This window comes from Varanus komodoensis, unplaced genomic scaffold, assembly GCF_004798865.1.
Source record: "Varanus komodoensis strain SLA01 unplaced genomic scaffold, ASM479886v1 scaffold14_3, whole genome shotgun sequence".
Lineage (NCBI taxonomy): Eukaryota > Metazoa > Chordata > Lepidosauria > Squamata > Varanidae > Varanus > Varanus komodoensis.
In genome coordinates this window covers 253,088-268,735 of record NW_025335439.1, presented here as the reverse complement: position 1 = coordinate 268,735, position 15,648 = coordinate 253,088, and the positions used below count along the sequence as shown (strand labels likewise).

Genomic DNA, 15,648 nt, shown 5'->3' with positions numbered 1-15,648 from the left:
ATGTCAGCAACTCTTGATGCTTTCCAGATTTATACACCAAATTTACGCTGATGGATTTGTGCAGTTGATCCCAGGGGATCTCAGCTCCATTCATTTCTTGGGGCCCTGGATTGATTCCACAGGGTCCTGAATTCCATTGGTGCCAATGGAAGGCTTTTTTCCTCAACTTAATTGCTATGCAGAGGGCTAATTTCAAAGGGGATTGCTGTGGGAAAGAAGGGTTAATTTCCCCCTTCCCACATGTCACAACCCTCCCATGCATAATTTTCTGCATGGCAATGCGGGGGCGGGGGGGGCATTTTTCCACTGGTTTGTGTTTTTCTTGTTCTGGGTGCAAATTACTTGAATATTATTTCAGATCATTTGAATGAGAAATTAATAAATGGTTTTAGCTACTGTGAAAGATAAATAAATATCATAAAGTATTTTACATTTATTTTTTAAATTTCCACATGTAGATATAAATTAGCATATGGACATTTTATGCAGGATCGTATCTAACCTTTGTCTCTCTTAAATGCCTATCAACTCTCCTGCTCCATCATCTCCAGCTCTGTTGCATGGTAGTAGCCCAAAACACATGGTAACTTTTCAAGGCAAAATATTAATGTAACCCCCAACTGGAATCAGACTGGAAGAAAAGGTAGGAAAAGGTGTGATGGATACTTTTGGCTTTGCAATCAGTTAGGATTGATATGTTCCCAATCCTAATCTAGGATAAACAGATGTGCTCTTCACTTTATAAACTGAACTATTTTCAACAGAAGCCCCATATGTAGAAGCAGCACTGAAGATTTTAAAACAGACCCGCAACCAGTTCTGCACTAAAGAACCGAAACAAACCTTATGTTGTGTGTCATCCCAAGGGCCTATATTACCCTTTTATTGACTCCTCTGCCACTTCTCACACGTAACGTGGGAACCACTGGATATTAGTACTGTCCTTCTACACAATTGATTCACATTATTTATATTATCATTACACTGCACTGCATTAATATTCTGTCTTTTTTCCTCTTTCCCAAGATGGCTTACATAGCTCCATTTTATCCTCACAACAACAACTCTGTGAGGTGAATTAGGCTAAGAGTGATGGGCGCAAAGTTACCCAGTGAGCTTCATGACTAAGTGCAAACCAGAACTGCAATCTCCCAGGTCCCTCGTCCTGTGCTCTTGCCAGCACAACACGCTGATGCTTATACATCCCATCTTCAAAACAGTTTTCCCAAACCTGGAACAGCCTTGCTCTATCTTCAGTTCACCTTCTCCCTCTGCCATTCCATCCCCACAACTGGAACTTTCCACTGAGTTTTTTAACATCCGAGTAAATTGGAATCTTCTTCCTTAGAGATCAGCAATCCAGGTTCTCTCAGGGATATTGGATCCTCTCGCCCCTTCTAAACTTAACCTGGAGCCAAGAGGGCTACATGGAAAGGAAGAGGTTATTGCTGCAGGACATATCTCAACCAAACCTACGTCACAAAATTGTTGTGTATGTTATGCTATTAGGGTAAGAGTGTGTGTGTATAAAGTTGCTTTCAGCCTCTTGGAGAAAAGGTGGGTTATATTTATTTTATTATATTTTTATCCTGCCTTTTTTCCTTTCACAGAACTCAAGGTGGCTTACATCATTCTCCTCCTCCTCTCAATCTTATATTCACAACAACCCTGTGAGGTAGGTTGGGCTGTGAGCTTGGGACTGGCCCAAAGTCACCCAGCTGGCTCCATGATGGAGTCGGGACTAGAACCCCCATCACCTGAGTCCTAGTCCCACGCTGTTAACCACAAGTCCCACACCGGTGCTCGCGTGTAATAAATTTAATTAATTAATTAATTCTGCTGCCAACTCATTAAGTTCACCCTTTATCATCTTCTTGTGCTTTTGCCCTGCCTCTTTTACCCAGACTGAAAGCAGTAGGGGCAGTGGCCATGTCCTTTCTATATTATAGCACCTAACATACTGAATTTGCACTGAATAAATGCTAAGCAGCCACTATGCTGCTAGGCACCCAACCACTATCTTTCTAATCCCAGGATGAAGTATGGCTTAACAGCCAGGCGGTGGTGTGCTTTGTGCTCCTCAAGCTTCTGGTATTTCAAACACAAACAAGAACAGCACCTCACAATCAACTGTGGAATGGAAGCCGGCACAGGATAAATACCTTTCTTCAACAGATGGGCTCTTTGATAACTAGATCACTGCAGAAACAAAGGAGAGCTCAGTGCTGCACCTTAGTGTAATGACCAATGATAATTCAAACCTGAACACAGTCCATGAACAGATAGTGTTGATTTTGGCATGGGCCTTTGCAGACACGGAAAGCTCCAGATTTAACTGCATGGGGTGGAAATTTATCAGCCTCGCACAGAAATTCACCATTGCAGCTGATGAAATGGACAGTGTCCACAAGAGCTCACTTCAAGCTAAAGTATCACCAAAGATACTTGGTGATTTTGAAGACAATTATGATAAACTATTGAAGGATGTTAAGAGTGATTTGGAAAAATGGGCTAATTTGCAATTATCCTTGCTGGGAAGAATAGCACTGGTTAAAATGACTATATTACCAAAGCTTTTGTTTTTATTCCAAATAATTCCCATAAAAATTGATAGAAATTTTTTTGATGATTTAAATTTTCAAATTTCAAGATTTATATGGAGAATATAATCTGGCAAGTTTGTGCAAAGGAGCACTCCTCATTGTTGTTACAAAACATCTGAATCCTGCCAGATCCCCACTTCCTTCTTATTATCTTGGTCCCCATATACCTTTGGCTTCCTTAACTCCTCAACTGCCCACAGACACAACCCCTTTATGTCAGAGTCCTGTAAAGGCTTTCTCCCTAGTGAAATGAACCTCTGGATCTCCCAAAATCAACAAAGGGAGCAGAAGGGAAGCCCCCTGTGGCCCTGTCCATCCACCAGGAGGCCAAAGCCTATTTGGAGCCAGTGCAACCAAACGACCAGGAAGAGCTTCCCAGCAAGGGGCAAGCCAGCCAGGTCCTGTCCACTGGCCTGAGAAGGATCATCTGCACAAAGTTTGCTCTTCCTTCCCTGCCAGAAAGAAAACTAAATTTCAGCTGCCAGGAAGTAAGAAATGATTATTCTGTCCATTTCACTTGCCCCTAATTTATAAAAATCCATTTTCCATCTCATTTGAAGAAATTTGCAACTTTTGGGAAGTTCCTCAAACAAACAAACAAACAAAGCAAAATTCTTATTTATCAGCACCAGCATAATTCAATAGGTACAGTTCTGCCAAATTTTGAGAAGACCATGTGATACCTAGTGGCCACACAGCTGATAAAACTGAGGAGCTTTTTAGTAGAAAGAGATGGCAGTCCTACTTCAGCAGCACATAGTTAAATACACGTGATACAGTGATACAAACCTGATCTTGTAAGAGCAAAGCACTCAATTACCCTCGCAAGAATGAACAGGTATGCCAGATTACCCTCTTCCCACATTTGTATTTTTAATACTCAAATTCTTTGCATTCTGCTTATGAAGCAATTTGTACATTTTGCTATGCATGAAAAAGAACCACACAAATTTCTCACTCATCTTTGCAGAAACAAGGAAAAGCATGCTCTGTTCCCACCATTCAGATGGAGAACTACTGGTGTCTGCATGTGTATGTATGCCTGAGGAAGGGGGACTTTATGTACAGAATAAAAATAAGCTGTAGTAAGGTGAAAATATTTTGATTGAAAGCCAGCTCCTAGCTCTTCAAAATAAAATAGATCGACTAGCATAGGCTTCAGAAATGCCACAACTCCTCCATCTACTGTAGCAGTAAGGAGGTATGTGAACATTCTTGTGTGCAGGGCTTTTTTGTCATGGAACGCGGCTTTTTTGTCATAGAACGCACTGGAACAGCGTTCAGGCACCTTTTTTTCAATGGATTTTAAGAAGTGATTTTGAAAGGAGTAGCAGATCAGCAGCAAACATCATTACCATAGTGCCTGCAGGCTGCTATTGTGTCTGCTAACTGCTATCTGATAGTGAGAGATAGCTGCTTGGGAAGCTGCTGGGCTTGGGATTGGTGTGTGTGCTTACTGCAGGCGGGACGTGAGTTCCGGCACCTGGCACCTTTTTTTTTTTTTTTTTTTTTTACAAAAAAAGCACTGTTTGTGTGGCATCAAAGCAGGTCCTACATTCATGCATGTATGGATGGAGTGGGTGGTTTGGAGAAACAGAGAGAGTAAGACGATGGGAACACCACATATAACCGTCACATACCTCTTCATCACTGGTGAAAGTCTTCACTGTTTCCAAGCTTTGCAGGAATGTCATTTTGTCTTCCCTGCTGTTGTAATATCGTATGTTTATTTCATCTAGCCGGTTAAGCTTATAAAATTTGGAATGCAATCCTACTTCACGTTTATTCATTGTGGTTCCATAAATCATCGAATAGGCATGGTCTCCAATTTCTCCTGTTTGTTGTCTGCAAAAAAGGGAAAGCAATAGAAAATGTGGATAAGAGGGTGAATTTGGAACCCGGAAAAGGCATGAATACAGTAAGAGATAAGGTTGTGCATATATAAGAGTTGTGCAGTTTTAGTTCACCATATAATACAACGTTCCAAAACCTTGCACAACTGCATCACCATTTTGAGCTTCTTCCCTAATTGTCCCAGGAAGATGGTTCCTAAAAAGCTTTCATCACTGCCAAATCTTTGTAAACCAGGGGGCCCAGATTTCCTGGATGATGTACAGTTATGCCTCAAGACACATTTTTAAGAAACAGCACAGCTTGTTACTAGCATTGGTCTGAAGCATCCACTGCTGGGTATCCCTGTACTGATCTCTGTGTGTGCAGACTACAAATAAAGGGCTCAATGGCTAACAAAAAACATTACGCTGATAAGGCAAGGCAAATAAAATACAATATAATAAGAAACTGAGAAAGTAATACTGAGGTTGGACACAGTCAAATATGAAAACAACATATAAAGAAGCCCTGTGGAGCAGACACTGAAGCAGGAATGTGAGATATGAGATTTTCAAAAGCCCCATACTAAACCCTTAGCAAGTTATAGAATATTTTTTAAATATTCACTAACTCTGATACTGTTGTTCTGTGTATGCAATGATGTACCTTGATTTTGGGAATAATAGTTATCATCATCCTAAATATGTAATTGCAACACTTATAAGCTACCTTTTATCCAGGGACTTCAAGGCAACATACATGATCTCTCTCTCTCTCTCTCTCTCTCTCTCTCTCTCTCTCTCTCTCTCACACACACACACACACACACACACACACACACAGACAGAGTGTGAAATAAATAAGCCAATTGGTGCAAGGACACACACAGCTGAATGCAGATTTAACTAAACTTGCTCAACATGGCATGCTCCAGATAAGTTGGACTACAACATGATCAGGGACCCTGACTGGGAAGGATGGGAGAAGTAGTTAGAACTTCTGAAAAGCTCCATGTTGGGAAAGGCTGCTCTAACCACTACACACACTGGCTCTCCCATTTGATCTGTGATAGCATCAAAGAAAGAGGCTCTTGGCAGTTCACAGTGGCCAGCGCAAGAAAATAACAGTACGCAGAAGTCAACTTGGCATAATACATCCTATTAATACTAAATATATATATACTGGAGAAGGGAAACAGACAAGACAGAAGCACATTCAAATTCTTTAAAGTAACTGGCATATCATGTAAATTGCACTGCTTCACTATTAGGATTTCAGGCCAAACGCAATGAAATTGTCAACACGCAATGAAATTGTCAACATGTTTACACAGAAATAAGCCCTATTAACTTCAGTAGATTCTTGTCCCATCAGTAAGAAAATAACCTCTTATTACAAGGAGGGCTCCGCTAACGATGTCACTACCAGTTTCTGTTTTAGTATGCTAATGGACAGACAGCTCCTATAGCCTGAAGTGCCCGATCCTGCCCAGTCTTGGAAGCTAAGTAGGGTTGGGTCTGGTTGAAATCTAGATGGGTAACTTAAATGTTGTGAACCTCCTAGAGAGCTTCAGGTATGGATGGTAGAGAAATGTAATAATCATAAGAATAATAACCAAAAAACATTATGTTGCTATTCTGTCCTATCTTCCTGAACAGATTTCCAAAAATAAATAAATAAACAATCAGATGTCAGAAAAGGAGATCATGGGAAAGCATGGGAAAATTACAAATGGAAATCAATGTTGTTTTCACATGTTCTTCTGCATAACATTCCATGAATGTAGGTTGGCGACTGCTTCATCTGGAGGACCCTTCGGCTTGGCTGTTTTGGTAATCAGAAATTACAGAAATTAAAATGAGTTCTTTGTGTCATGCAGCTGCTTATAATGAGTCTCAGGTATGGCTTGGTCTGGCACATCCACTCAGATGCATGAGCATTCATACCCAATGCCAGAGCGCAGCCTCCTCGCTGTTTCCTCCTAATGGCCTTAGGACCTCTCCTATGTGGAGTTAGTCAGAAAAATACCCCACACCTCCCACCATTCCCCAGCCAGGATAGCCTTTGGATGGAAAAATGTTGCAGAATGTGTTCAGGATTCACACAAGTGCACAACCAGCTCCCTTGTGTGACACCTGTTAAGCATTCGTACATTTTTAGAATCTGCCTTAGAAAAATATAGGCTACAATGTGCGGAGTTTGGGCTTTGTGATATTGTTGACTACAACTCTCATCATCCCTCACTCTTGGCGAAGCTGGAAAAGTGGTGAGAGTTGCATTGGAGGGCCACATGTTTACCACCCCTGTCTTGGGGCAGTTATTGTCACCTTTCCATTCCGGACAACTGGAAAACCAGACTTTTACGGCATTTTGGTTGCTCTTAGTAAGAGCATGCCCATACTGTAAGGCAGCAGTCCAGGTGGGCAACTTGCTGCTTTCCAGATGTTTCGGTCTAATACTCCCCGCACAGCTGCTCATGCTGGGAGGACGCCTGCACGCTCGCCCGTGGCCTGGCCCTGCAGCACATCCTTCCTTGGGAGTTCCACTAATCTTCAACGCGGATTACTTGCCAGCAGTCACAGTAGCTGGTTAACGCAGAGCAGCGGGGAGAAAATCTTTTTGCTAAGGCGCATTATCCCGCTGCCCCCCACCCGCACAATTGCCCCAGAGGTAGTCTGGGGAAGACTGAAAGGAAGCTGCGCGCCACATGTACCCGCCAGCGTTTGTATTTCCCTCAGGAAATGCTGGGGTGATGAAGGTCGCGCAACGCATGAGTCGCTCCCGGGATCTTGAACCCGACAGTACATTCTGTAAAACGCTAATCCTGCTGCAGGGCCGCAGAAGAACTACAACTCCCGAAGGTCTGTACACTTGCGAGAGCCCGCCGGAGGAGGTGGAGTTAATTTCCCTTTCTTTTCCCGCCCGGACATGTGTAATAGTTCTTCGGGCTACCGCTGCAATTTTTCCTTCCTTCGTATTATTATTATTTTTCATCTTGCCCCTCGGGGAGTGTTTGCAGAGTGCGTTTCCCCAGCAGACCCCCTTCCCGTGAGGGGAGGCGCAATCAGAAGCGGCTGATCAGGCTGAACCCAGTGGGATTCCGGGAAATGGAAGGCGCTCAAGCCCCGGAAGAAGCCCTCGTGAGCTGCCCGGTTTGCCTGCTTGAGCTCCCAGCCGCTAGTATTAATGCACATCTGGATAGGTGTTTGCAGCAGGAGGAAGGGACAGACGACCCAACCCCAGAGCGCTGGGGCAGTAGCAGCAGCCCAGAGGCCACGGCGATGGGCCTGCCGATGAAGCAGCCTTGCAATAAGAAAATGCGCCTGTCCAAGTCTCCGGAAAGGAGCCACAAAGAAGAGGAGCCGGGGAGCAGCAGCCCCAGTCTCGCTCCGGTATTCTCCCTTTTCCACAAAGGGAGAAACTCTGGAGGGGAGAAGTCGGGGGCTCCGTACGACGCTGCTGCATCTCCAGCCCGGGGAAAGGGGGAAGAGAAGCAGTTGGACGGGGAGACTCTAGCCGCAGGAGTGAACGCATCGGTGCCCGAGCTGCGTGGGGCAACCCTGGCGCAAAAGCTGGAGGGGAAGCCCCTGGCAGATAAGCTGCGGCCAAACTACCTGGGAGATTACATGGGGCAAACGCAGGTGCTAGGCGAGCACACGCTCTTGAGGTCCCTGCTGGAAGCCCACGAGATCCCTTCCGTCATTCTTTGGGGGCCTCCGGGCTGCGGCAAGGTGAGTTACCCGCCAGTGCTGCCTCCACCACTGTCTGTCTGTCTTTTTTTTAATGCCTTGCAGCAGGCTCAGTGTCACATGTAACCACACAGCCTTTCTGGACGGGTTGCCCCCCAGATGGCTAAGACTACAACTCCCATCTCCACCACCATGGCTATATGGAGGGTACCATGGGGAAGGCTGCATGGTGGAGTATTAACTTGTGCCCTCCAGTTGTATGGGCCAACACCTCCCATCAGCCCTAGCAAGCACAGCCAGTGGTGTGTCATGGTAAGAGTTGGGCAAAACATCTGGAGACCCACCTTATAAAGTTTAATCTGTGACTGCTTCATTCAGATTCTTTATTCAGTGAGTTTAGAGGATTTATAATATAAAGAAAAGTCTTGAACATATGTAAGAGTTTTCCCCAGTAAATGTCACCAAGTAATACCAGGGTGGTTAATTTGTGGTCCACTAATGTTTTGGTTTACAATATCCATGAGTCCTACTTAGCCTAAACAGTAGGAAGGCTTGATTGGATTTGTAGGCCAAAGGACAGAGGGGCCCTGGAGTGATCACAGCCCATCCTCACATTTTCTTAGGAATTAGGAGCAGGTCTTGCAGGAAAAGTGATCTAGAAGCTTCAACTGCACCTCTTTTAGAAATGAAACTCATAAGGTGGTAACATAAGGTGATTTGCTATAGATTTCTGACATCTAATTGTTTAACAATAGCAGCAATCACTCCCCCCTCCCCCATCCAATTAGGTTGCTGAAAAGAATATGTGAGGGCAGGGGTAGGGATCTGAAAGGACTTGCATGTTTGGTTCTTGTTCTGTTTGTTCTTTGTATACATTGGTCTGCTTTGCATCTGGCTTGGTTGGAAACATAGATTAGAATTTCCAGATCTGAAAGGCTGAAAAAATATCCATTTTGCAAACATTACTTCAGCTCAGCCCATGTGTAAGTTTAGAAGGGAGGCCACATTCTAAGATATATGAAGGCATAAGCCAACCAAGCACCTGCCTTCTTTCTTACCTAAAAAGTAGTCTCACTAAAAACTAGTGATCTGAGTTTTTTTAAAAATGTTCTTTTTGCATTAGGGGATGTACTAGAGAATAATATAATTTAGCATTTTTTTACTTCTGTTTAGTAAACAACTGAGCATATTAAAGTTTTGGTTCAACACACCGTTTGAACCAAACGTTTAACCTGAAATATTTGAGGGAAAAATTAAATCACACTGAATGTGATTTAAATATGAAAGTTAGCATTTGTATTACAATTCCTGTAAACATCTAAAGGCAACAACATGTACTTCCCTTGTTGTTGTAAAATGCTGTCAAGTTATCTCTGACTTATGGCAACCCTGTAAATGAATGCCCTCCAAACACAAGGCTGTAGCTTCCTTGATGGAATCAATCCATCTCCTACTTGGTCTTTCCCTTCTTCTGTTGCCTTTGACTTTCCCTAGCATGATTGTTTTCTCCAGTGAGTCTTGCATTCTCATGATGTGCCTGAAGTGCCATCATTTTCACTTCCAGGGAAATCTGTGGCTTGATTTGATCTAGAATCTACTTGTTTGTCTTTCTTTTACACAGGGTATTCACAAAGATCTTCTCCAGCACAATATCTTGAATTTTCTTCCTGCCAGCTTTCTTCACTGTCCAGCTTTCATGACCATATAGTGAATGGGAATACAAAATTAGAAATGATTTTTGCCTTGCTCTCCAGTGAAACATCCTTACATGATGATGTTTTTAATTCCTTCGCTTCCTTCTCAGTTTTCTTAGAATTTATTGACTGTAGTCTTTGAATTGATGATTGAGCTAAGGTCTGCAAAATCTTTACAGTTTCAATTTCTTCATTGTTGACCTTAAAATTGTGTAGTCTGTAGTCATGGTTTTTGTATTCTTAATGTCCAGCTGCAGTACTGCTTTTGTGCTTCCTTCATTCACTTTCATCAGGAGTCATTTCAATTCATTGCTGCTTTCTGCCAATAATATGGTACCAATGCATCTTCTACCAGTTTCTGCACCTTCTTCCTCTGATCCTACTCCATCTTTCCTTATGATATATTCTGTGCACAAATTGAAAGATAGGCAGATATCTGTATTCTGACCTACAGGTGCTGAAGAACACCTGTTTGTTTCCAGACCATCTATAGCTTCTTGTGATCCACACAGTCAAAGGCTTTGTTGTAGTCTTATAAAGCATAGGTGGCTTTTCTGAAATTCTTTAGTGTGTCTCAGTAGTCAGTGTGTATTTGCAGTATGATTACTTTATTAATTTATTTCATTTCTATACCTCTCCACAGCTAAAGCTGTCTAGGCAGTTTACAACAGGCCATAAAACAAATAATACAATGAAATCAGGAAGACATTAAAACAGCTAAAACCAAACAATAACAAAGAAAAACTCTGTAAAACATTTGGAATGTACATGCCCCTGGGTATCCAGATAAGTCTGTAAAAGCCTCAGCATAAAGGGTCTTCTTAAACTGGTGTGAAAAAGATGACAAATCTGGCACCAGATGAGCCGTGGTGGGGAGACTGTTTTATAAGGTTGGGGTGGGAGGTGCATCACAGAAAAAGCCTTCCCATTCCATTCTTGCAGTTAGCAGTCAGAGGAGGGTCTCAGAGGCTGAATGTAGCATTTGATTATGGTTGGGAGAGGTGCTCCAACGGATACTGTGGTCCTAATCCATATAGGTTATAGGTTAAACCCAGCACTTTGAATTGGGACCAGAAGCTTGCAGTCAGCCAATGCAAGAGAACCTGAACTGGTCTTACATTTTTGGACTGGTGGGTTCCCGTTATTAATCTGGCTGCTGTATTCTGCACCACATTCTATTACTCGTACAGTGTTTCAATTTAAGGGAAAAGAGTACTGAAAACAAGAACAAACCAAGAATCTTTAAGCAGCCAGATAACTGCATGGTATGTTGGCAACAACTCATGCATTTCAACAGAGTTCAGCTCTCTTCCACTACAGTTGTTGGGGCACCATAAATTTTTCAGTCACAATTTATTAATTCCATTTCACATTAAACATATATGTATCCTTCTATGTATTTACTAGGGTTGGTTGCCTGAAACAAATTAATTACAATTTGAAATGGCGAAAATTGCCTAATACTCATTTATAGTGAATATCCATTCCTTGGTACTAATTAAACCTTCTACAGAAAAATAAAGCACTAGGGAAAAATACATTTTGAACATATATTTTCTGCCTCACCAAATTGCTCAAAACATAATACTGTACATAATAATCCAGGCCTTGCATTTTATTCCTTACCTTTAAGAAAAAATGTGTAAGTTTTTAAGTACTGAAACCTGTGACCTCCTGAAATCGTTGAGGGGGCCATAGGATGGTTCATAATCCCATACATGACCTTAAAAATGCCTTCTGTGGTCTGAGCTGGGACCTTGACCATGGAGGGGCCCCTTGTTCTCAAAGCTCATACAGCTCTTGCCGCACCAGTTGGGCTGCAAAGACAGTGGGCTGGAGATGGCAGTGGGCATGCTGGGAAGAGGGGAGGGTGAGGCGTCACCATCCTGCCAAGAATCCTGGTGGTGCCATGGCCTCTGCTCCTCACAAGGAGGGGCAAGACATTTAGGTAGCTGAAATCAGCTGAATAGCAGAGGCAGTCTGCATCGCTACACTCCCCCATCTTTGGCTAGATGCCTGTTATCCTTTCGAGTGTGGAAGGTTCCAGGAAACCATATTGGATCGAGCCTCAAATGAATCAAATAAGTTGAGACAAAAGAAATGGAACTGCTTATTTCTGTGATAGGAAGTATCTGGGCATACTGATTACTGCAAAGTCACAATATTTAGATTCTACTGACATTGGAAGAAATATCCAGATAGAGTCAGCATCAAATCTACATTGGGAATCACGTGGAAAGGCATTTTTGGCTGTCTTCTGGGGAAGCAAATACATGTCTGTATATTTGTACTCACATAACATGTGAAAGCCCCACTATTTTTTCTGCCTTTATACTCATGAGAGGACAAACGCAGGATGACCTGCAACTGACATCTGGCTGTGCCATGCAGGGAGTTGTTGGACTTGGTCAAAGCATGCATCAGATTGCACCCTAAGAAGTTCTTCTTTGCCTTGGCTTTAGATGGCCAAACTGGTTTAAGATAAGTTTGTGTTTGTTCTATACAGTATTTTTATGGGGCTTTTATTTGATTGGTTTTCTTAGATGATACTCAAGCAGTTGTGTTCTGTCCCAGTGGTGTAAGACTAAATAAAAATCTAAATAAAGGGTGTTAATCTTGTGGTGTAAAGGAAGCATTGAATAATTTGTTAGGTGATCCTTGGGGAATGTGTGGAAGAGTTATCTATGTCTACCATTCGAGACATTTCCAGTTTAGAATTACTCCATAAAATGATACTGATGTTCAATGCAATGAAATAAAATCATTCCCTCTAATAGCAAACTTGGTTACTAGCATGCCTATCTGCTGGAAACAAAATGTGACTACCCAAAAATAATAGAATGGCTTGTACCTACTTGGAAGGCTCTCTGGTTTGGCATGTGTGGGTTTGCAAATGAAATATTATTTAATAGTCCTGTGAACTTCCAGGGACTATGGAAAGTTAAAGGCATACAGATAACAAAATACTGAAGTGACTTACCTCATTTTCAAGAGCAGGAACACTGAATGCAGCATTTTGGTATTCTCCACACAGTGGAGGTGAGAGCTACAACTACCCATACCAAACAATGGAGAAATCCAGGGCTTTAGCATGTGTGTGAGTAAGCATCAGAAGGTAGCTGCTCTTTCTCTCTCAGGTCCACTTTTGTATGGACCCTTGACCCTGGGGCTGGTAATACATTGTATCAGTTCCCCACTGGAATACTTAAAGAGTCAGACTAGGTCACCCTACCATCACAATGCTGACAGTGATAAAATGGCATCAGTTCCTCTTAATGTGAAGTGAAAACATCAATATGATAAGCATTAGTTAATTGCAGTGGAGGAAGAATTGCTAAAGATAGGTATCGCCTCTTTTCACAGTCATTGCAAGAGGAATGCTAAACTTTAAAACTTCTTGGCTATTTCTCTAATAGAAAAAAGAGAAGATGCAGTTGTAGATACTTTTATTTATTTATTGTAGTTATATCACTCTTTTTTTCTTCTCTGGGAACTCAAGGTGGTTTACACAATTCTCCTGCTCTCAATCTTATCCCCACAAAAACAATTCCATGGGGTTGACTGGGCTGAGAGTCTTGTCTCTGGCCCAAAGTTGCTCACTTGGCTCCATGGCTGAGTAGGGACTAGAACCCAGATCGCCTGTGTCCCCGTCCAACACTCTGGCCACTACCCCAAACTGACTGACTAGATTTCTGCAAGATCTGTCACTACTCCCTCAGCTTTGCTGTCCATTGAGCAGACTGTCAGAACTTCAGCTTTCACAGAAACCATGTGAGAGATTTGGTTCCATGTTGAGGTTAACAGGGAGAGTAATCCTGAACAGAGCATGGAATGCACCCGCACACACAAACTTTGCAGTCGCTCTAGGAGCCCAAATGCCAAGCATGGACTGGATGTCAGCCATGTGGGACCCAGGAAACAGGAGCTGGGCTCAGACAACATGTAACCCATGTTTCAGGAACAACCCATGCTCAGACTTTGAGCGTTATCTGAACGCAGTCAGTTTGGGCTGACACAACCAGAATATCTGAACTCTGCAGAATATGGAAGTGCTATCAAATCACATTTGAACCTCAAGACTACCATCCAGGGGTTGAACTAGCAGGCATCAATTTGTTCAGAGTGAAAATTAAAAATTTTAAAAGGGTTTGTGGCTGTGTCTCTCATGATCCAGCTGCTTAAAATGCAAGCTTGCAATCCGAGTAAGCTGTGCTGTGATTTATGACCCTTTAATGGGTGAGATTTAGATTTTTGCTCATCTGTCATGGTGTTCCCAATTTTTGTTGCAAGAGAGCGAGAGCAAGTGTGACCAGGAGAACAGCCACTGCTGTAATCCAAGCACAGCATAACTTCAGTGTTACAAATAAACTTGGAGGCTGACATTCCGCAAGTTCAGTACTTGCAGAGGGCTAACCTTATTTCTATAAGTGTTGTTTTAACACACCTGTGTAAGAGCTCAGAAGGTGAACACTGGGCATGCTGTTACATAGGAAATTGACAGTGAAGACCACAGACCAACTGTTCTTAATTTCACATTTGCAGCCTTATGGGACCTTCATGCGGGTAATGGATGATGGAAATGTATTAACTTCAAAGCAATATGCTCTCCTTGCAGTTGGTATTCAGTTTCAGGAGGCTTATTTTTATCCTTTAGCTTTCCTTATGTTTTATTCCAAACCTCCACCATGACATGGCAAAAGTATTTGTCATTTGGCCCTGGAGTGTGTTTGCCTTTGTGTGTGTGTGTGTTATCTTTGAACTTACTCTATAAGAGCTTTAATGTTTTTTTTGAAAGCACGGTGGCATTTTGGTCCTTTCTGTATAGTCCATCTCCTGAACTGCTTGTTCTTCAGCAAATTGTCAATGTCCTCTATCCCTTCCCTGGGTGCTTCTCTGACTGTCCTTAGGTGCAGCTCTTACTGGCATTTCTGATTTTAAATTGAATGGGCTTCCCGTCTTATTTGCCAGTGCAGTTGTACAGTGATTTCAACTCACAGAAGACAGAATGCCCACCATGGCAGACATTGGGTTTTACAGTATAGTACTGGGAATGTAGGCTCTGGTCAATTCATCTATTTCTTACTGGTATATGAACTGAGTACAAACAGAATCTGCATGAATTATGGGAAACACCACAATAAGGCAGATCCCTAGACTTCAACTGATGTCCTTCTAGTGTTAAGGGGATGGGTAGCTGGGAAATGAGATGTATTAATATCTTGTATAGAAGTTCTGAAAGAGTACAAAAGTAGCCCATGTTATGTAGCTGATTTAAACAAAAACAGAACTAACCAAATTATGTCCATGTGAAGAGTCCAAGATCATTATAGTTCATATATCACAGAATATACCCCTAAGTCCTATCTCTTCTGGAGACATGCAGACAGATATTACTTCTAGGGTAACTCATAACTGAAACCCAGAACATAACAGTGATTTTCACAAGCTTTATTGCTCAATAGGATATACCAATGAGTATTTAACCAAAAGTTGGAATCCTACCCTGGCCCTAAGGTCATCTTTAAAGGCTGTCCTGCAGGTGCTAATGTTAAGCTGAAGCAGGTAGCTGATAAAGAAGAGGGCTTTTCAGTGGTGGCACCCAGTTTTGAAATACCCTCTCCAAAGAAGTTTGTCTGGCACCCACATCATAGTTTTTTCCCATACCAGGAGAAGACTTTTTTATTTCCTCAGTTTTATTCTTAAAAGTGTTGCTGTCTTTTTAGATCTTTACCGTGCTACTAGTTTTTCTTCATTAATTGTGGTTTGTTTTGTTTTAAAAGTCTAAACGGCTCATATTATGTTTTGACATGTTGTATTTGATAGTTTTAA

The 15,648-nt window shown here is 42.2% G+C and overlaps 1 protein-coding gene across 1 annotated transcript in view; it reads left to right on the top strand.

Moving 5' to 3' along the window:
• Positions 1-7,388: 7,388 nt before the first annotated feature.
• The window catches only part of WRNIP1 (WRN helicase interacting protein 1), a 50,270-nt gene continuing 42,010 nt past the window's right edge, over positions 7,389-15,648 (top strand). The window contains exon 1 of the mRNA XM_044424565.1: positions 7,389-8,167. Within this exon, the coding sequence (XP_044280500.1) occupies positions 7,544-8,167 (624 nt within the window). The 5' untranslated portion in view covers positions 7,389-7,543. The remainder of the gene's footprint in view (positions 8,168-15,648) is intronic.